The sequence below is a fragment of the Ammodytes marinus genome (assembly GCF_949987685.1).
Source record: "Ammodytes marinus genome assembly, chromosome: 16".
In the NCBI taxonomy this organism is placed as follows: domain Eukaryota; kingdom Metazoa; phylum Chordata; class Actinopteri; order Uranoscopiformes; family Ammodytidae; genus Ammodytes; species Ammodytes marinus.
The window spans coordinates 20,277,343-20,299,224 of NC_137220.1; the positions used below are offsets into that span (position 1 = coordinate 20,277,343).

The following is a 21,882-nucleotide window of genomic DNA, read 5'->3' on the forward strand; positions in this document are numbered from 1 at the left end:
AGGCTATTTCTCACAGGCTACTTTAACTTTGGATCTAAATGACTCTTAAACCTACCAGCAGCTGTCTTGACTCACAGAGTGCAGAGTCATACCAGGCAATGATAGGCCAGTGCGTTGAATTATAAATGAATAGATTGCTTTTATAATTAATGTTGTCTTGAATTTCATCTGGTCAATAAAAGTGATGATGTCATTGACTTGTTGCACGTGTTGCTGACGGAAACACGTTTTCCCTGTGGATTATTAATGATGGACAAACACAGGCGGTATGCACTTCGTTATGGTTAATTAAATATTGGGATGTCTTTCATTTGTGGTATTGACACAACAGGGCATGGGACAGTTAACGCCTGGGTGCTGAAAAGTCCTGATAACAAAAACTAAAAAAAAAACTCCCGCCTCCGCAGAGTGATTGGTTTAGCACCTCGTCAATCACGTCGTACTGCGTTCTTATTGGCCCAGCTCCCTCCTCTAAATAATCTCCCTTTAAACGTTAGCAGGACAGTCGAGATTTTTGGAGCGGATTTCACTCTCTGTCAAGTGGGCTCGAAAGTGACAGAAGAGCGGAGAGTCTGGTGGAAATATGCGGTAGTCGTCATCATCTTTGGTCCAGAAGATACACACAGTAGGCTATAACCATGGAACTGGAGGAGAAACCGAAATATGGTAATTATTTAAAAGTCCAGCGCGGGACATGTTAAACTTAATTTTGTCCTGGGAAAGCTAACTTAACAACTCCGTTACTTTAACGTTATAACCCAGTGTAGTTTGTTTTGTTTCGGCGCAAGACGACAACTCTACTCGTTTATGAAACCATAAATAGTTCTTAAAATAGTTTCAGTGTTTAAAATACATTGTTTATTTATTTTGCGTTTTCACTGCTGCATAGGCCTACTGTATTGTTTACTATCGCGCACGTAGCCTTTAAGGACCGTTTTCTCTCGTGACGTTACCGTGTGAACTTGTGCATTCTGCCCCAACTGAGAGTAACCTACACTTGTGTGGACCGTGTGGACACAATGCGTGGGTTTAAAGTTGTATTCCCCCAAGTTACAACCCTGGCAGTGCAGTAGCCTACAACGTGCCTATGGTCCATTGTACCATATGGTGTACAATGTCCCAGTTTATCATGTGCTTGTCCAGTTGCTGCAACATTCCTCCGACTGGTATGGCAGGCAATTGGAGCTGACGCGCTATGTATAGAGCTTATTAGAAAATACCTCCTTCATGAATCATGTGAAGAAGAAGAGGGTCGCTGTTTATCAACTGCCTGCCTTCACTCCCTTGGTGGTGTCATATTAGAGATATACCTAGTGACACACGCAGACGCAGGCTGCATGTTTTGTTTAAATCCCCATTTCAACATAGTCTAATGTTCAAAACAATGTGGAGTTCCTTCTGTGGGCTTGTAATCATTCCCCCCTATTTTGCATTATAACGTTTTTTTTAGAGTGACACACCCTGTTGTATTATGGGTGTGCTAGCTGCTCTTTGCTTATCTTTCATTGGGAAGTGCATTTCATCAAGACACATTAAGCGATAAGACAACACAGACAGAAGAAAGGGCATGTTATGGGAGCATTTGTATGCCCCGAAAGGCATTGTTTTGAGCCCATACTCTCGCCTTTTGTATACAATGATGAATAAAATGAACTCCTTCAGGAATTAGCCTATTGCAGTCTGCATTGCTTTAACATGTTTAACAAATGCAGGGAGTTGCCGTAGGATTCAAGATTGTTTATGTTGTCATATGCCCAACAATTACAGCATTTGCAGCATTTGCAATGACATTTTGAGTCTCGGACTCCCTTCATTACTGCAGGAAATGTTTAAGAGAAACACACATGTGAAGAGAGCCACCTGAGACCTCACTAAAAAATATAGCGTAGTGTAAAAAAGTAAGTGCAGAGATCGTGAGTCTTGAGACTTTAGGCAAACCAGCTAAAGAAAGAGGCCGGGATAACGGCCTATTATACATGCCACACACAGGGAGAACATTACAGAACACACTGTAGGATTTAAGCAGAGTTTCCATATGTTGAAGCAGTAATTTCAGGCTAAGTTTATATCAAGAAACCCACAATGACAGGATTTGAAGCAGGCAGGCAGGCAGCAGTGCCCGGGTGCAGATTAGCTGTAATTACGGGCCATATTTAGGAGAGTGGCGGTTGAAACCTGATACCCCAGCTTCTCTGGCCTCTCTTTCATGTTTGTGCGGTTCTTTTTTTCATAGCTCGTTTTGGGAATTTATTTGTTTTCCGTTCACTTCCTGTACTGGACTTATTATAACAAACAGCCCAAAAAACCCATCTCGGCCATTGCAGACACCCGTTTTCACTTTATTGTGCTTCAACAACCACCCAACTGGATCATGTGACTGGGCTTACTGTCTAGAGAGGTTCTGCCAACTTGCCTACAACAGTCTGAGATACAAAGGCATGTTCAGAGCATTGGGAAGTTGATTGGTTATTAAGGTCAGGGCAAATGGAGTATGGGGACAGGATTTTTGGATGTGTGTCCAGCTCATCTCAGTGAGCCATCCTCTGTCCAGTCAGTAGCTGTGTTTGTTGATCTTGGCTGAGCTTTCTGACCCTCCTTAAGGATGAGGAATGTCTCTCTTTGTTTAAAGAAAAGCAACAGGTTTAAAAAAAAGTGACTACGAGGAACTTTTAAATGTTTATGAAACAGTCTCATTTTCATCTGGTGATCATAAATGACCCGTAACTGCGAACCAGAACATCAGTGAAAACAATGCTATTTTTATATAGTTGTTATTAAAGCCTTTGCTCAGGTCCAATTTTCACTGGGAACTTAAAGATCTCCTATTATTTTCTGGTCTTAAGTTCTCATTAATGACTCCTATGGAGCAACCTGACACGAATCACAGCACAAAAAACTATGTAGATTTTCGGGAAACTCTTCCTTTCATCTGGGCGATTTCAGCATTCTCTGTCAACACTGGGCTTCGTCCTTCTCCTCCCCCTCGCCCCCCTCCTGCAAACCCCACTCCGTTGTGATTGGTTACCTTCCGGAAGACTTTCAGCGGCATGGGCAGATTTGAGCAGGCAGATGGGGGCATGGCAGGAGCGTGCCTGAGCACGTTGCAGCATTACCATACATGGAAAATCCGGATTGATCTATGTAGATACATTCCGGAAATTTGAACAAGTGAATCGCGACCGGCGTTATAGTGTTTAGCGCTCTGCACAGCCACCCCAGACGGTCAGCAGGGAATACGTCTTAATGCATATAAGTCATCATTTGACACTTTAGTATGGTTAAACATGACTATAAATCATTATAACAACGTTTATAGGTCATAAAAGTTGAAAAAGCATAATGGGTGCTCTTTAAGACAAAACGTTTGACGTCAGACATACCGAAACACCCTGTGTTTCCCTAATGTTACTAAATCAAAGTTTACTTTGCTTCACCATTGTCATACCATTATTAATCTGACATAGTCAGATACAAATACATTAGATCATCGCCATGCATCCTGGGGTCTCTCTTTCACTCGCTTCCTAAACAAATATATACGTGCGCGCAGCAGACCCATGCTACCAAGATCTTTAGGACAACAGGCACTATCACAATTTTCCTTGAAAATATTCTATGTGATGTAAAGCGTCTTTGAGTGACCTCCAAAAACAGGGCTATATAAATCCTATCAATTATTATTATTATTATTATTATTATTATTATTATTATTATTATTATTATTATTATTATTATTATTATTATTATTATTGTTGTTATTATTATTATTGCTGTAGACAGGCGTTTGCATTTGTATCTAGGAAATGAGAGAACATTTAGTCTTGAAGGTGTGTTTGTGTTAAGCTAATTCTGTATGATTCATATAGCCTACATGAATTGGATCTGGCTACACTTGCTGTTGTCTGTGTATGAGTTACAATAGATGGCTAAAGCAGGTGGAACCCCACACAGATAAGAGTTTTATGACGTTGGGCTTTTCAATGGAAATGAAAGCTAACGTTTCACCCTCACACACTGTTGTGAGGTCAGTCGGTTCCCAAGAGACCAGCAGAGTGTTGAGACCATGTTCCATATGTTGTGTGAGAAGAATATCAAATGTCCAAATGCCAGCTTTGTTTTTAGAAACGAGGAAACATTATTGCATAACTCAACAACAAATATTATCCAGACCAATTCACCAAAATGTTGGTGTTGAAAAGGATAGAACATATTGACTGTGGATCAGATTTGTGTGGGAATTGTGGTGCTGCTTCCTTTTGAACACCATAAATAGACCCCAAACTTGAACTTAAAACACTCTAGACTCCACACCCTCTTACTGTAATGAAAGACCTGCGTGAGTTGGGCAGAGTTCAGCAGTGGGAGTCAACGCTGGGAGGCGGTCATACGTTTAGAAAATAATTAAACTTACGAGTTAAGGCGTAGGGGCAATATTTTATTTCAGCTTCCTAATTCTAAATATCAGGTTTAATACACTAGCTATCTGTGCTGTACAGTTTCTAGTTGACAAGAGGCCTTTTTCTACAGCAAAAATGTTGACCTGCCATGGTGGGAAAAGCACAAGTGTGTTACTAATAATAACATTAAGTGTCCCCAGTAGCCAGTGACAGTGAGCAAGGATTCACCATTCCAATGCATTTAAACTGAAGCAGCTAATTATAGGATGTTGAATAATAATCGGGATGTGAGGGGCGTTGGCAAGAAATTACAGCAGGGAAACTCAGGAAGCGTAAAATGATGTCCTGATGTCTCTGGAGAGGAACCACAAGTTTGGTTTCAGTTTCACTTTTTATATTGTTTCTGTGGAAATAGAAACACTTCCAACATAACATAAACTGACCATAAACTATACAAAGCAGGTATAATTTGACTTTTTCATATGTTCCTGGCACGTTTTTTTCTTCCTTTTTATAATGTGAACAATTGTCAAAGGTCAGCGATTCTGGAGAAAGCCTCAAAATCAGTGAATATCTCCTCAAGATCCGCTACCTGTCCATACTGTGTGTGTGTGCCTTTAAAAAAAAATAAAAATCCAGTGTTAATTAATACACACCCTAGGCTCTGTTATCTGGCCTGCTAGCTATGGTGGACCCCTTTGTTTACATACCAGTTTACAGAGCCTATAGGCTGTGTATTAACACCAGATGTTTGTTCAGCGGACGAACACACAGTACGGACAGATAGTGGATTGTGAGGAGATATTAACTCATTTCTACAACAATCGTTCTCTAGAATCGCTGACTCTACCTTTTTTAAAATGATAACCGAGTTAACACATTCATCATCTTGTACCTCAAATTAATACAAAAAAGCCCAAAAAAACCAATATGAATGAAGGTTGTTTCTCTGTTAACGCGTCGCATGCCCTTGTATAGAAAAAAACGCATGGCATTTGGTAATTTAATCAAAGCTCTAGACATGTTTTTTTTTATTGATTTAAGTGAATGCCTGCGGGGTGTGGTGCTTCACTAGAATTAGATTAGATCCCTTAGAGAGCTTTTAGAATATTAAAACTGTTACTCACTGCCACCAAATAAATCTAATTATACTAATAATTAATCTAGCCTGTTTAAAAACCAAAACTGTTTTTTTTTCAAACTATTGTTGTCATGTGCTGTCTGTCAGTCATGAGCCATCTCTGATATTGTCATCCGAGAAATCCAAATCATTGGAAACTACCAGCCTTTCTTTTTTGAGTCCCCTGTTAAAGAATTTTTTTTTGTTTTGGAAATTACAGCAAAGCCTGTGGTTCTTTTTGTGGGAATGCGCAGCACCATTGGCTTCACACCAACAACAGAATAGATGGAAACTTTCAGTCACTCCATCCGGCTGTATTTTCTCTTTCTCTGTGAGAAACATTTGAGGCCTTTAGTTCCTCTGTAGACTCTTTGTTAACATTGGGGAGGAACTTAACATGCTCTGATTGCCTTTTGATGTTGAACACAGAACAGAGAGGGATCCTAACATTTCTGTTGCTTGAAAACTCTGAAATGAAAAGCAGAAAAAAACTGAGAGCTGAAAAGTGTGTATTGACCTCGCTCTGTACAATACTGCCATGTCCCCACTAGATGGGATAAAACACTAAGAGAGGAAGATATTTGAGTGGATCCTATTTGAGAAGCTCCACAAGGCAGTTGGAGGCAAAATATTAGAGCAAAATGTGAACAACACCATGAATTAGTGCACATAGTTTTCAGTGCATAATGAAAAGGTGTAAGTCAGTATGTAAGGCTCACTGATGCATACTGTTTACTGTGCTCACTGAAATTGATGAGATTTTACCCCTTAGGTATTTACATTTGGTATTGAACGTCGTCAAGACATTTTTCGACACTTGAAGCTATGAAAGCATTTCGGTCGGTGCTAAAAAAAGGATAGCAGCCCTGCAAATGAGTCATTCTTTATCTATGGCGTGTGTGCTTTCAGTTCTCTGCAGCAGGTGATGGCAGCCCAAAATATCCTTCACACCTGAATCTAATAATCGCTACTCCCTACACAGCAGCAGCAGCAGCTAGCTACACAAAACACCACCGGAGGCAACAGTGCCACCCGGGATCTCTCCTTGTTTTCCCCCAAACACATGTTTCAGATAACATCTAAACAAGTTGACTTCACAACAGCACCAGTCCCCACCCTGCCTTCCACATGTCCACGCCTCTTCTCTTTCACTCGCAGCCTTCCCTGTAGATCTCTCCGTTTTCCTGTGTGGATTTGATGCTTTTTCTTCTTCTTTGTGTGGAAAAAAGGGACAGAAAGAGGTGGTTTGGAAGTGGGAGGCGACAGAGGGAGATGCACAGGTGGAGCACAGATTGGAAAGAGGTATTTGTTTGAGGAAAGACACTGAGGTCTGAGGTGAGGTGGAGCTCTGCAGGCTATTCAGGGACAGGTTGGACTGGTTTCTTTCTACCCTCCACAATACTTGTGTTTCCAACCGCGCTCTGTCATTTTGAACAGCGGAGGGAAAAGAAGTGAACCAGATAAAGGAGAGGAGGCTGTGGAAAAAGAGTATAACTAGAAGGGCTCTCTGTATAGTGCATTTCAACATTTGGACCAAGAAAGGAATTTTTTCAACATGCCTGAGGATGCGGCGTATTATGGAAAAAATGGTAACTACTGCTGTGTTTAGCTTTAGTTTCCAATTGATTCTTGTCTTTTTCCATTCTGTATCCATCTAAGAAAGGTCAACAAACCGGAGGATTGTTGGTTAGTCTTTCTTCACTCTTTTGTAATTTGCTGTGAGTGAAACCGGAGCGGCAGTATCAGCATGTCAACATTGTGGGGGAAAAGAATGGGTGTGTGTTTGTGTTTGTGTGGAACTTGCTACTGCTGGGGCTGCTTTGCTCTGATTACACAGGTGTGAGTGAGAGCAGGAAGCTGTTTTTGATCAGTGTTTTTCCTCACACCGTACTCTGTGTGTATGTGTGTATGTGTGTGTGTGTGTGTGTGTGTGTGTGTGTGTGTGGATAATCAAGAGTGGGCCTTTCTTGTAAAATGTATTTAGTGCCTTATTAATAAGCCTGTGACTGCTTTCTACAGGCTGCACATTGAAGTTAACAAGGCCTCCCCTGTGTTGTTGCTGAGTCTCTGGAATAGATTTACTTTTTACATTCATCAATACAAATGCCATATATCAGAAGAACAGTGAAACTTGTCCAAAGTAGCATCTCGGAGTGACAATACAGACGACGTCATGAAATACTACACCCATGCTCTGTCTCACAGGAAGCCGTGACCTAGCTCTCTTAAGCGCTCTTCTGGTAAAATGCTAGCTGTAGCATTATCCTCCAGACCACATGCATAATTAATATGCAAAGACGCCATAGAGAATATCATAACCATTGTCAAGACTCTTTTTAATTTGTCAAGATCCAACGCTACAAATGTCCACAGAGAGACTGTGGTAACATGGGATGGTTGTATGAGAGATTTAAAGCCTTAACAAGGCAGTGAATGGAATTTGCATACATCATGGAACACTCTTGCCTTCCTGCATTGGACATGTTGACCTCATATAACCTGCAGCAAATGAAACGTATATTCCCGAGCCTGCAATTATTTTGAGAACAAATAGAATATCAGTTGGTTGGTCACTCAGAACATGGCAGTCCTGATAGTAAAACATTGAGGCATTGTCTTAACTTGATTCATTGTAACTCTGTGGAAGTCAAGAGATTCAAGATTCAAAAGACTTTATGCTCATACAGTAAATTAGACATGATGCTTTGCTCTTGACGGTCTGTAGGCAGAAGTTGTTGTTGACCAACCACATTTAAAGTTTAGAAAATGTAATTTCTTTCAACCCAAATAATAAAATATTTAGTTTTGACTTAAAGGAGGAGTCAGCAATTCTGGAGAATGTTCGTTGACAAAATTACTTTGTGTCATCTCCAGATGATTCGCTACCTGTCCATACTGTGTGTGTGCGCTGGAAAAATATCTGGTGTCAATACACAGCTTAGCCTCTGTAAACGGGCATGTTGCTTGCTGCAGTGTGCCCCCTTGTTTACATATCCGTTGTTTACATACCTGTTTACAGAACCTAGGCTGTGTATGTACAACATTTTTTTTTCAGCGCACAAAGTAGTAGATCTTGAGTGGACATGATATTTGACAAAGTTATTTTGTAAACAATCGTTCTCCAGAATTGCTGAATCCGCCTTTTTAAAATCTTGTATCAACATGACATTATCCCATGAAAAACTAGATGTTCTGCACACAACAATGTGGGCCCCCTCTAGTGGCTGTGGAGGTTATGTTGGCCCTGTCGTTGACATGGGTTAGCTTATGCTTAGTCACTGGGGAGGAATTTGTTGTGTTGCCAGGCGTGTCTGCATCGGGGGAAAAGTCATCTGCCAGGAGAATGGGAGGAAGACGGGGGCGTTCTGTTTCTTAACCTTGAAGTTGGCTCCCTTTTTAAAATATAAAATGTGGCCGAAAGGAGCGTGTCTGATTTTAACACATGTTGCACGTACACTTGTATCACCCAACTATGCTGTCATTAGGCACAATGCTAAGAAATCACTGAGTGATGCACTTATTTTTTCATGTAGGCGAGCCAAGGAAGTATGACGCAAGCTTCAAGGGTCCGATCCAAAACAGGTGAGATATTTTTTTTTTGCTTTTGTGGTATATAAGTGGCTACAAATAGTCAAAATGTTTTAATCCTTCAAACTTTGCTCTCTCCATTTTAGGGGCTGCACGGACATTGTGTGCTGCATCCTCTTCATCATTGCCATACTGGGTTATATTGCAGTGGGGATACTCGGTAAGCAAACAGCACAGCAAGTCTGGCTTACCTTCAAAAAGAATACTATATAAAAACCTACCCATTAAAACCACTTGTTGCCTGCTTTTAACCTTCTATTCATATGCTTTTTAGCCTGGTCCCAGGGCGACCCAAGGAAGGTGATCTATCCCACAGACAGTCGTGGCCAGTTCTGTGGGCAGGCTGGAACCCCACTTGAGTGAGTTGCTTTTCCAAACATACATTATAATTATAATTCTCCCTGTTATCACCCGCTGGACATTTTGTTCTGACTTTGAGAACGTACACACAGCGAGGGCCGATCCGCTGTGAGCTTCAGCACATCAAATGTTCCTTTTTAAAAATGAAAAGACATCACACAATTTCTCTCCAGTACAACCTCTCTGGATGGGAAATCACCATAGATATATAAAACAATAAATATTACCCCTTTCCTTCAAAAATAGTTTTTACAAAATACCATTACTCTTAGTTGATATGCAAGACGGGTTGTGTTTTGTCATAACTAATAGGATTAAGATTAAACCAAAAATGATCGGAAAGGCACAGATCTGATAAAGGCCTATTGCCAAAAGCACGAAAAAAAGCAGGTTGCGCTCAGGATGGTTATGTTTTCACTTGAATGGAAACTGTTAGTCAACTGTTAGTTGCCTAAACATCTCTCGTGCACTTCCTCTGATCTTTTTGTATTTCTGTGTTTTTTTTCTTTAACAGGAACAAGCGCATGTTGTTTTACTTCAACATCATGAAGTGTGCCAGCCCCATGGTGCTGCTGGAGTTCCAGTGTCCGACCACACAGGTGTGAACCGCTCCATTTCTGGTGAACAATGCGTGTCCATCAACACCACAGCTTTTTAAATCATTTGTATCCTGCATGTGGACTATTTTGAGTAATCGTAATTTCAAGACCCAGCTATTGTGTTTCATTTCACCTTTTTATCACCGATGTGTCCTGCTGTAAAATGTTGCTTCCTCTGTTTTTAGATGTGTGTGGAGACATGCCCCGAAAAGTTCATGACATTGATCAAAGCCTACTCCAACAGTAAAGACTTTGAATACTACAAGAAATTCTGCAAGGAAGGTGTGACTAATACAATGGTGAGTTAAACGTCATGTTGTGGAAACGATTAATTAAAATCCCTTGGACGCTTCTTTCCTTTTTATAAACAGTTTAGATTGTCCAAAGGTTTCCTACATATCATCTTACCTGTTTATGGATGTGTTGTGTTTCAGAGTGTACCAGAAATCCTAAGGCAAGGTCTCTGTCCTGCAATGCTGACCCCCAGCAAACCATGTGAGTTTGATATGGAAAAAATCTTTGTTGTCACAAAATATATCATTTCTGGCATTTAAAAAATGTATTTAATGAATTTTACCCTTAAATTGAGCAGCCTCTTTTTAATATTCTTGCCATTTTTCTCTGCTCTCTGTCAGTCACTCGTAGGTGTTTCCCTGCTTTGGGCCAGATAGGGGGAAAGATAACTGTGGGAAACGTCACTCAGTTTGACGACGGAAGCGGAACAATGAAAGATGCCAAGGATCTGCTGGATGGAGTAAAGTGAGCACATCATTGGATTTAATTTGCTGGTTTTAAATGTAAGATGAAATCATGGCTCAAATTAACCCAAGCATGTACCCATCATGCATAGATTGTTTTCTTAATGTTGTGATGTCCTGTTTTCTTGGTGTCTTACTGTTGTGATGTTGTTGTGGTGTCCTAAATGTTGTGATTTTATTGTTCGTATTGTGTTGTTGTGTTTTACTGTTGTGAAATTGTGTGTTATTGTTTTTATACTTCAGTGTTAGGTTCCCATCTTGACAGAGATGTAATACTCTGTTTCCTGCCCAGGGACTACAGATGAAAATTAGCTTATAGCTAACTCTAGTACTGCTTATGTGCTGTGCATTGTCCCTCTTAAATAAATGAGACGGCATGATAAATATAATCGAACACTGTTTTGATACATAGCTGTGTGGCCCAGCCTGTCCCAACCTGCCTTTTTAGATTTCACAAATGTCTACTTGAAGGGGAATTCCATAGCGCTTATTAATCACATAAACATGTCTCCCAATAGGAATGCCACTGTGGCTATCGAGGCTCGTCAGGTGGTCATGAAGATCTTTGAGGATTACACACAGTCCTGGTACTGGATCCTTTTGTAAGTCACTCACTTGTCATTTGCAAAGCTGCGTCTTGATCCAATGTGACTGCAATGAAGGACACCTCAGCTCATTCAGTGTGTGTGTGTGTGTGTGTGTGTGTGTCTTCCCTACCCTCACCATTCACTTTCTCCAGAGGTTTGGTTATCGCCATGCTCACCAGCCTGCTCTTCATCATCCTCCTGCGTTTCCTGGCAGGGATCATGGTCTGGATCATAATTGCCTTGGTGATAGTGGTCATAGGATATGGTAAGGGCCAAAGCACACAAGACCAAGGTCTTATCCGAAAACTTTTTTTGCATAGGAAATTTCCTTTCCTATCGAGATGAACCGGAAGTACTCGGCGGATAGGTGATCCGAATTCTCCAAATGCTTAGGAAAGGCATAGGAAAGGAGCCTCGATTCATCCTTTAACCCTCCTTTAGCATAGGTTACTCCTGACCAACCTATGCTAAAGGAAAGGAGATAGTGGTATCCCATAATCCTTTACGGCGGCAAGATTTAAAGCAACAGGCCACCGCCGGAGTTTACCGACTCTACACGAATACGAACGAGAGGTAAAACAGAAGAGAGGAGAGGAGAAGAGAGGAAGATTTAACTCGGCTAAAACAAAATACCCCCCCCCCCCCCCCCCCCCCCCACACACACACACACACAGGCTAAAGATAATAAAGAACTCATAAAAGACCAACATCATAATAGTTATTTTCGTAGCACATAATTTACACCATAAGAAAATAAAATACCAACTTCACATTTAATGAAGTTACAGGGGGCAGTTCATTTCAACATCAACACAAGTGTAGCCTCTTTTTATTCCACATGTGAATTGGGATATATGGGAGTGATTCTCACTCTGTTGGCGACAACCTGATTAAAATCAATATGAAAAGAACGCATGGATCAACCGAGCGCTTGTTGTAGTCAATTTTCGGAGAATAGGCTATAGTGTAGTTTCACGCTAGTGACTCACGTCAGCAATACTCGCCGTCGCGCAATGACGTCGGTTAGGAAAAGTGGAGTCGAATTCATTTGAAACAGCGCTGTCCTTTCCTATGTTCGATAGGAAGCACCTTTCATCTCTCCTTAACCCCGATGACGTTTAGGGGTTAAGGTATAGGAAAGGAGGCTTATAGGTTAGGAGATTGGACTTTTCGGATAGGCCCCCGGTCATTATCTTTGCTAAAACAACAAGAATAAACTCAATTTAAAGGTCATACAAAAATAATCCCTCTTAAATGATAATTTATGCCCCACTAGAATGTGTGGTGGACTGGTGGTGTGTTATTTTTGTATGATTTTGTACCTTATCTGCCTTTTTTGGTGTGGGGTTGGCAATTCTGAAGACTGCTTGTCAAAATCACTTTTTGTCAAAAGCGGTGAATATCTCCTCACGATCTGCCTCCTGTAGGTCTTGTGTGTACTCTGGAAAAAAACTCCAGTGTTAATACACAGTTTAGGCTCTGTAAACTGACATGTTGCCAGCTACCGTGGGCCCCTTTTGTTTATAACATTTGTTAACATACCCGTTTACACAGCCTAGGCTGTGTATTAAGACTGGATTTTCTTTATGTAAACAGTCCAGTAATAATTTATTTATTTATTTATTTATTTCAGCACATAAACAGCACGACCAAGTAGTAGATTGTGAGGAGATATTCACAAATTTTGACAAAAGGTTATTTTGACAACAGGCATTCTCCATAATCGCTGACTCCATAATGCTGTGTTCCATACAGTTACATATATCAAACTAATTTCGTTGCGCTTTGTGCAATGACAACAAAGAGATTCTGATTCGGATGTACTACACATTACATATAGTATCCTGGTTTGGCAGTTGGTTAGAAATAGATGGAAAATATTTTACCATTCTATAAAAATGCTTATACTGACAGACATCAAGCAAGCTGTGACTTCAGAAGTTTTTGAATAAATTCTGCTGTCTCTTTGGGAGGTAAGCACTGGTATGATGGTTATTTTTAGATTCATGAGATGTTGCTGTAGATTGTTTTTTTACGGACAGACACAATAAGTTTACAGGCTTCTTTCCCCCCCCCCTTTTCTAACACTTCTGTTCTCCGGTGCCAAATATTGTACACACACACACACACACACACACACACTGCCTCTATTCCTTTTTCGGTCACATAATCCAGATGCTTACTGATACCATGCACTTGTTTTGTGTTGCGTTTTTCATGGCTGTTTAGGTATCTTCCACTGCGTCATGGAGTACATCGCCCTGAAAGGAGAGCCAGGCTCTAATGTCACCCTACAAGACCTGGGCTTCCAGACAGACTTGACAATCTACCTGCAGATCAGACAGACGTGGCTGGCCTTTGGTCAGTACACAGCACATAGTCCATCCATACAGGTTCAAAGCTGCTGTACACCTGGGACACACACATGACCTCTGCCTCGCTTCTCATTGCAGTGATCATCCTGGCCATTGTGGAGCTCGTCATCATCCTGCTGCTCATCTTCCTCAGGAAGAGGATCCTCATCGCCATTGCTCTCATCAAAGAAGCCAGCAGGTCAGAAGTCCTCCAAATAGAACTCATAGATATGATATACCCTGTTGTTTTTGGCTCCGTTGTGATGTTGTATTTGTGTTTACAGAGCCATCGGCCATGTGATGTCATCCCTTTTCTACCCACTGTTCACCTTCGTCCTCCTGGCCATGGTCATCGCCTACTGGGCAGTCACTGCAGTGTATCCTTTCAAGTTACTGTCAAGTCTATGTAAATATTAAGGGTTGACTGAAGTCAAAAACGCAGGATGAGGTAGAAAACATTACCTTTGCATGAATAATTCCTTTTCAAAGAAAATAACTGGGTGATATTTTCCAATCGATCATTTTGAATAACTTATTAGAGATGAATGAACTGCATGAATGGTGACACTTGACACTCATTGTCTTTGACTTGACAAAGAACATTATAGTTGTGGTAATGGAAGTCATTGTCAGCTCCGTCTGAGTCATTTAAAAATGCACAAAGTCAACCCTTCCATAGATATGACTTTAAAACCTTTGTCATGGATATTCCTGTAATGGAGATGGATTTTTATAAAGAGAGAACTGTCTTCCAAGAGTTTACTGCAATATTCAGTCAGTCATTTGCACATGGGCTGTGCTCGTTTCACTCTGTGCAATCATAGCTCTATGTATATTTCTTCCTCAGTATCTTTCTTTGTCAAGAATTTTAAAGTGTAAGGCCAAATCCCACCGCTTCGCTTTAAATAGCATCCAACACCTGCTGGGCAACGACAGTGGAACATTTTTACACAAGAATGTTCTATTGCACCCTGTGTAATGTTACTTTTTCGAATAGTTCTTAATAGCACGGTAAAAACATCGGCATTCCACAGGTTATAATGTTTTTCATAGCTGTTAAACACTGCTAATATTATGTACATGCCTATGCATATTTCGTATGTGCAATATCAAACCTCAAATTTCCCCCAAAATACATAAATACATACGGCACATTATAATTGTTCATATATTAGTCCTTTCTTTTGTGTTGGCATCTCTATATCTAACATAGATATAGAGTCATAGGTTTCTGAAACTTGCACAAGACATTGAACCCTAGATTGCTCCCCCATAGTTGTGGGGAAACATTTTAAGTCATTTTGGACAAAAGTGTGCCTAATTGAATGTGATGTAATACTTGTGGGATTTTGAACGAGTTTGGGGGGTTTTGGTCATTGAAAATCCTTATGAAGGTTGTCCTTGACTGCACTGCTCAGCTTCTTGTCTACCTCAAATGAACCCATCTACAAAATATTCAATGACACTGTCTGCGAGCACTCAAGGAAGACTTGTGAACCAGCTGTAAGTTTTCCCATGTCATTAGTCAATGAATATTGGAACCTCCCAGGCAACATTTTTTTTAAATCTCACTACAGTTTTTAGACAACATAATTGTTCATCCTCATATTGCTCTTTTGAACCCTAATTCTTTTTCTTTTGACCTTTCTGACACTACACTTCCCTAAAGCTTTTTGATGCTCATATTGATTGAATATTAATGGTGATGCCATTGGATTGAATAGCCAACACAAGTTATTTCCTGTGTGTGTGTTTATACCTGGTCTCTATGTAACTTGTATCTGTGCCCAGAACTACACGACCAGTCCTGAGAAAGCGGAGTGCCCTGCCTCCGAGTGCCTTTTTGCCTTCTACGGTGGAGAGACCATTTACCACAAGTATCTGATCGGCCTGCAGTTCTACAACGTCTTCCTCTTCTTCTGGTGTGCCAACTTTGTCACCGCTCTGGGACAGATGACCCTGGCCGGGGCCTTTGCCTCGTACTACTGGGCCTTCGTCAAGCCAGACGACATGCCTGCCTTCCCGGTCTTTTCTAGCCTAGGGAGATCTCTCAGGTGTGTATGCGTGAGTGGAGTGGAGGATGTTTTGTTTTTGTTTTGTTTATTTTTCTACAGTGTCTCCCCTGTGATTGCCTTGTAATTTATTATTTTTTTAATTTATTTTTTTACAACAATAGTGGCTATTCCTTTAGCTGACTCCCATGACACACAACTCTGTGGTGCTGTTTTTGTGCCTTGCTTGAAAGTGGCATGTTATCTTGTTTTCAGGTATCATACAGGATCTCTGGCGTTTGGCTCCCTCATCCTCTCAATCATTCAGATCATCAGAGTTTTGCTGGAGTATCTGGACCACAAGCTGAAAGGTCAGTTTGACTACTGTTACATATCTGCTCAAGGCTACACACCACTGTTTGTAAAGCATACTGAACCGCATCATGCAATACTATTCACACAGGTTTACTTGCAGGTAGAAAAGAAATGAAATGAAGTGAAGTGTAACAATGATTTGTATTTTCTTAATCGGTATTTCATTTGCAAAATGTCCAAAGGCTAGGGCGGCAATTGCCTACCTTCTGATGCACCTTTTTTGGGATCTTTCTTTACAGACGCCCACAATAAATGCACCAGGTTCCTGATGTGCTGTCTGAAGTGCTGCTTCTGGTGCCTGGAGAAATGTATCAAGTTCCTAAACAGAAATGCCTACATCATGGTGTGTGTGGTGTATTCATTTGTTTCACTGTACTCAGCCCATCATTTAAAACAGAAAGGTGTTATTTATAATGTGGAAGTATTTTTAATGTGACAAATGTAATTTGCCCTCCTAGGTGGCGATTTATGGCAAAAACTTTTGCTCCTCTGCCAGAGATGCCTTCTTCCTCCTCATGAGGAACATGATAAGGTGAGAGGGTGTATACTTTTCCATGTATGAATGTCTTTTTTCCATGTCTGATTTTATATGGTCAGCAGTTGTTTTTTGTTGTTGGTCAAACTATAAATGAATCGCTTACTCCCCAGGGTGGCCGTCTTGGACAAAGTGACAGATTTCCTCTTGTTTTTGGGCAAACTGCTCGTTGTTGGGCTCGTGGGTGAGTCGTATTTCCATTAATCATTTACAACATTTTAGACTAGAAAAATATTTCCGAATGAAAATGTGTTATATAGTGTGCAATGTGCATTAATGCTGGTTGGCACAAGTGTTGTATTTAATCATATAAACCTATTTACTGATGCAATGCATTAGTAAAGCATTTGACTTTTTTTCTGCATTAAAGTTTAAAACTGAAACTTCACCGGTTATTGCAAGGGGCTTCTTCCCAGCCAATCACTGTTTGAACAGAGCTAGTTTGCTCCAGCTTTTGTACTGTGCTATGTCATATAGTGGGACTGAATGGGCCTCCATAGACATTAAGACAAGAAATAACTCATAATACATTGTAAACTGTCATCGTAATGCACCTTTATTTTGAAATGTCAATGCATTTTATACAGTGGCTGGAATATGGGGGATTGTAACTCAACTCATGCTATCTCTGTATTAATATAACAGCCCTCTTTTATGACAAGAGCGATAATTTAACGTGTTACATCAAAGTGTGATTATTATTTTTTTGGTCCACAGGGGTCTTTGCCTTCTTTTTCTTCTCGGGGAGAGTGAAGGCCTTTGAGGATACCGCTCCACATCTCAACTACTACTGGGTTCCCATCCTGGTGAGTGGGATATGGTTCTCTAATAATGAGTACAATTAATGTTTCTCTGCTTTTCATTTTTATTTCTGAATTTATGATGTTGCAGTGTGCGCTTTTTAAATGACTCGTGTATGTTGTTGTCCTCACCAGACTGTGGTGATCGGCTCTTACCTCATTGCCCATGGATTCTTCAGTGTGTACGCCATGTGTGTGGACACACTCTTCCTCTGTTTCTGTAAGTAACACTTCCTCAGCCATCGTTAACTTCCATGTATTACCTACATATTATATCCACGTGTGTCAGTTAGTACTCTACAACAAATGAAACAATCATCGCAGACAATGTTGCATTGAACCAAGTGATTTGAGGTAAAATGCAAAGCCTTAATGAATCCAAAGTTTCCTCACTGCTTCAAGTCTCACATTGCTTTTGGTGTTGGGCTGTAAACTAATTCTAAATGGCATGCCATGAATGTGTGGGCGGGGGGGCAAACGCTTGAAAATGTCACCTTTTTAAAAATAACAGTCTGGTGCTTAGTTTGTTAATCTGGGAATTGCTTCTGCTTGGTGTTAAATTGTTGACTTTTTATAAAATGCCTGTGGGTGCCTTTTGCTTGCTTGCCATTTGACTTTCTTTCTCTTTTTGTCTCTCCCTCCTTTTTGTTTCTCACTTGCCACAATTCATTACTTCCCCTTCTTACTGGCTCTATAACACAATTCTTTTTTTTCTATACTAATCTTCTGTTCTATTCATTAACACGTACAAAAAAACAAACACACACGCACACACAATATAAGGTGAAGACCTGGAGCGCAATGACGGTTCAGCCGAGAGGCCTTATTACGTGTCCGCAACTCTTCGTGAGATTCTGTGGGAGGACAAGTCCGAGGATCCGTCTTCGTCTTGGGCTCAGCAACCGGACGATAAGGACAACCAGCTAAAAGGACAGCAGGCTCAGGAGGAGAACACAGCTTAGTTTGTGTTGGCCAAAGACACTGTTTACGAGTGTCATCACTGAGTTACAGGCATAACATAGTCCATGCTGCACTTTTTGTAACTGATGTAGTTCAAGACTATCGTAATTTATGAGACTAAAAGGAGCTGGTACTTTGTGGTTGCCCATAGGGAAACTTTCTCCTTTGCACCTGTACCGCTCATCTGTCAATGGCACATAGTGGTGCAGCTACACAGAAAACCACACCTTAATGCTTCCTCTGTTCAGACGAGCGGTGCATATTTACATTGGTCTTATACTTCAACCCATGGAATCATGGGAACAAGATGTTTCAGATCGTTCCTTAAACCCCGCCCGAAACATTGACTGCAGTCTGCATATCTTTTGACAGTGTTTTTGTTTTCAAAACAAGTCAGCTTTAAACACTGAAAAGCAAGCCAGAGACATCTTTTTTCTTTTTAAATGTACTCATGGTGCTAACGTTAGCTTAATTGGCTAACTACTGTAGTTGCATCTTCCAGCGATGGGGCGTAGTTTTGGACCGAAAAATGGAGAGTCAGTGGATAGAAATGAAGGTCCGGTGTTATTGTAGTAAACTGAACATGAGCAGTGTAAGGAAATGCATAGACTGGTGAAGCAACCGAAAGTATGGTGGGTGGGGCTTTGCAAATGATCAATTGAACATCAAGCATGTGTATGAGCGTTCTGAAATGTGCTCAGGAATTTTGTACATAGGTAATTATAGTTGCACGATTTAAATGATAGAATAGTGGTTTCTTATTAAAGCTGAGGAGACTTTGCACTTACCTCACTTTTACAAAATGGTGCGTTGAAATGTCTGGACTTGGTTTATGCTTCTCTTTATTTTGTTGGAAAACTGTCTCCACTGATTGAACGGCTTCCTCCTAAAGTAAATTGCCACTGTCCAATAGAAACTTGAAGCCGCTCATGTGCCTATCTTGGTCCGTTTGCACATTTTAACCTAATTTTTTTTTTTAAGGGAACCTAATTATTTTCAGTTTCTGCATCAGATTCACGTGAAATTAGTGCAGCTTCTTTAGTATGCTGCAGTATCAATGCACTTCGAATTTATGTTCACCCCAAGTCATGATTACCTGTAGAAAAATGAATGCTTTTTTTTTTCTTTTTTTTAAGGCAAGCGGTTTGCACTCATGTTACTGTTTTTACTGTAAAGAATACAGTTTTGCACTCGGTACCTATTAACTTAGAATGTGCAACTGGAAGTGTAGTTGTATTGTTTCTCCACTGCATAAATAACAAACTATGTACTTGTCTATTGTCTGAACTATTGATTAAAGTTATATAATGTTTTTTTTAAATGCAAATGGAACTTTTCTTCTGTGAAACTTGAAATGACTCTTATTCTCTTTTGTACACTAGATTTACTAGTTATGATGAAATGTGTAGCTTGATCCATGTTTAAAAAGAACTAGTCTCCTGAATATCTCTGCACCTCCAACGACTTAAAGTTTAACGCCATACTATTTGATCTCTTTTCCAGGTGAGGATCTTGAGAGAAACGATGGCAGTGCAGAGAGGCCCTACATGATGTCTGAAAGCCTCCGCAAAGTCCTCAACAAGAAGAACAAGACCCCAGTGGCTGACTAGTAGAGCGTCTCCGCTTTAACTGTAAGAGCCCAAGTGAGACCAGACTGTGGGCTGAAACTGCACTTTGGTTTTGTTCAGTGGAAACGTGCTTGGACAAGAACCTAAGGTGACAATCACTAGTGTCATGTTTTGTTACTACCAAATATTTAATTCCCATGTCTTTATCCATTTTTTATTATTTTTATGAATCAGACACACTTTAGGTTTATCATCATGCTTGGTCATTTGATTTAAAGCCTTGAGTATTTCTATTTTGAATATGTTTTTAGCATGTTGTACATTTTGATGAAAGATGGCGTTGAAATTGAGTGTTTTTACTACATGAAGGTTAAGCTTAAATGTACTCGAGGTTGTTTATAATGCGTTGTGCCTTTATCCAAACAGTTTTTTTTTGTCTTTTTTTAAAATGTGTAATCTTATTTGATTACATATTTATCCTTATGTCACCAAAGCCATTAAAGTGCCACACACATAGTGGAGGTCTTACATAAACATTAGCAACTTATGCTGTTGTAAAACTTTTTACCATCAAGTGTATGGAGAGAACTATAAATAAGAACCAAAGTAAACTTTTTATTGTATTTTATGTATAACTGTTTTATGTTTGTGGAGTGGAACTGAGTGTTTTTGAAATAAAACATAGTTTTGTACATAATTGTGTGAGGCTGTCTCCCTCCTTGGACCAACTATTTGTGTCTGTTCCAAATGCAACTGCTCGTGGAGTCAGCGATTCTTGAGAACGCTTGTTGTCGAAATCAAATGTATATCTCCTCACGATCAGCTACCTGTCCGTAATGTGTGTTTGCTAAAAAAATCAACAATGAGTTAGCATGTTACTAATGTTTTAACCCAGTTTCTTTTAGCTTTAAAGTTTAAAAAAAAAACTTTTTCAAAATGTACTTTATTGCAGAGTGCACTTTAAAGCTAGCCTGGCACTGCCTGCCTACTAACTTCCGCTCAATTTTCATTTTCCTTCAGTAGTCAGTCTGAGGCTGCGGTATATTCTTAGGTTGCGTTCCGAATTGCATACTCTTTATTTTTTCTATTCTACATACTACATCCGACGATAAAAATAATCTAGTTAGGATGCAGTAGGCATACTATTGGGACATTCTTTTACTCTCTTATTTCATCATGACATTGCGCCTTGATCTTGCCTCTTGCTTTTATATCCATCGCATCCCCGTTTGTTTTCATATGGAGGCTTCGTCGATGTGACGTCACTTCACGTGCGCATTGGATTGTGGGTCAGAATCGCCCAAATACGATGCAGTTTTCAACACTAACAATCTTGGCCGGATGAAGTAGAACATCCGGGTACTTCTAACCATCCTAAATCTGTCCACAAGAATCGGGACATCCTAAATCTTTTTTCTACATACTATATAGTAGAAAGTATGCGATTCGGAACGCAACCGTAGGTTTTCTCCAGCCAGTTTTTTGCCGGTCCAACCAGCGAGCAGAGGAAGTGGCTCAGAAGCCGGCGCATGACATACGTCACGACCAAACGTTATGCGATTGGTTAGTAGATCCAGAGTGGCACTGGGCACAATCAATAGATTTAAACTTCAACAGACACCCGCCTTCAAGTGAGTTAACGTTTGTCAATTGAGTGATTCCAGACCTTCTGTACAAATGAAATGAGGTATGATGGTCTGGTAGGACCTGGCTACTTTAAAGCTATACAGTATATTGCTCATATTATGTTACACTCTAAAGCTACATGCAATGTTTTCATGACATTCATTCAAAGTATTAGTGTGTTCAGTGTTTTATACAGTCTCTCTGTATAACCTGACTCTGGTTTCAAAACTACATGACTCATCTTATTAAAGCACTTATGGCGAT

The 21,882-nt window shown here is 40.3% G+C and overlaps 1 protein-coding gene across 2 annotated transcripts; it reads left to right on the top strand.

Annotated features, from left to right (window-relative positions):
- Nucleotides 1-515: 515 nt before the first annotated feature.
- On the top strand, nucleotides 516-20,683 carry LOC307263315 (choline transporter-like protein 2). 2 transcript variants are annotated; one of them, XM_080044444.1, is made up of 22 exons: nucleotides 516-666; nucleotides 9,051-9,099; nucleotides 9,192-9,265; nucleotides 9,380-9,464; nucleotides 9,980-10,064; nucleotides 10,250-10,363; nucleotides 10,499-10,559; nucleotides 10,700-10,823; nucleotides 11,341-11,424; nucleotides 11,562-11,674; nucleotides 13,639-13,770; nucleotides 13,863-13,962; nucleotides 14,048-14,140; nucleotides 15,182-15,266; nucleotides 15,555-15,817; nucleotides 16,031-16,125; nucleotides 16,369-16,472; nucleotides 16,588-16,661; nucleotides 16,778-16,848; nucleotides 17,382-17,470; nucleotides 17,600-17,684; nucleotides 19,928-20,683. In XM_080044444.1, the coding sequence occupies exons 1-22, from the start codon at nucleotides 639-641 to the stop codon at nucleotides 20,032-20,034; spliced, it is 2,115 nt and encodes a 704-aa protein (XP_079900570.1). In that variant the 5' UTR covers nucleotides 516-638; the 3' UTR covers nucleotides 20,035-20,683. The 2 variants fall into 2 exon arrangements, with proteins under 2 accessions (XP_079900570.1, XP_079900569.1); XM_080044443.1 differs by lacking the exon at nucleotides 516-666 and adding an exon at nucleotides 6,726-7,106.
- Nucleotides 20,684-21,882: the final 1,199 nt, after the last annotated feature.

Excerpts from the sequence above, each read along its gene's own strand:
- LOC307263315 (XM_080044443.1), top strand. The coding sequence starts at position 7,073 with ATGCCTGAGGATGCGGCGTATTATGGAAAAAATG. Across the intron at positions 14,141-15,181 it reads TACTGGGCAGTCACTGCAGT|CTTCTTGTCTACCTCAAATG; the intron begins GTATCCTTTCAA and ends TGCACTGCTCAG. Across the intron at positions 15,267-15,554 it reads GGAAGACTTGTGAACCAGCT|AACTACACGACCAGTCCTGA; the intron begins GTAAGTTTTCCC and ends ATCTGTGCCCAG.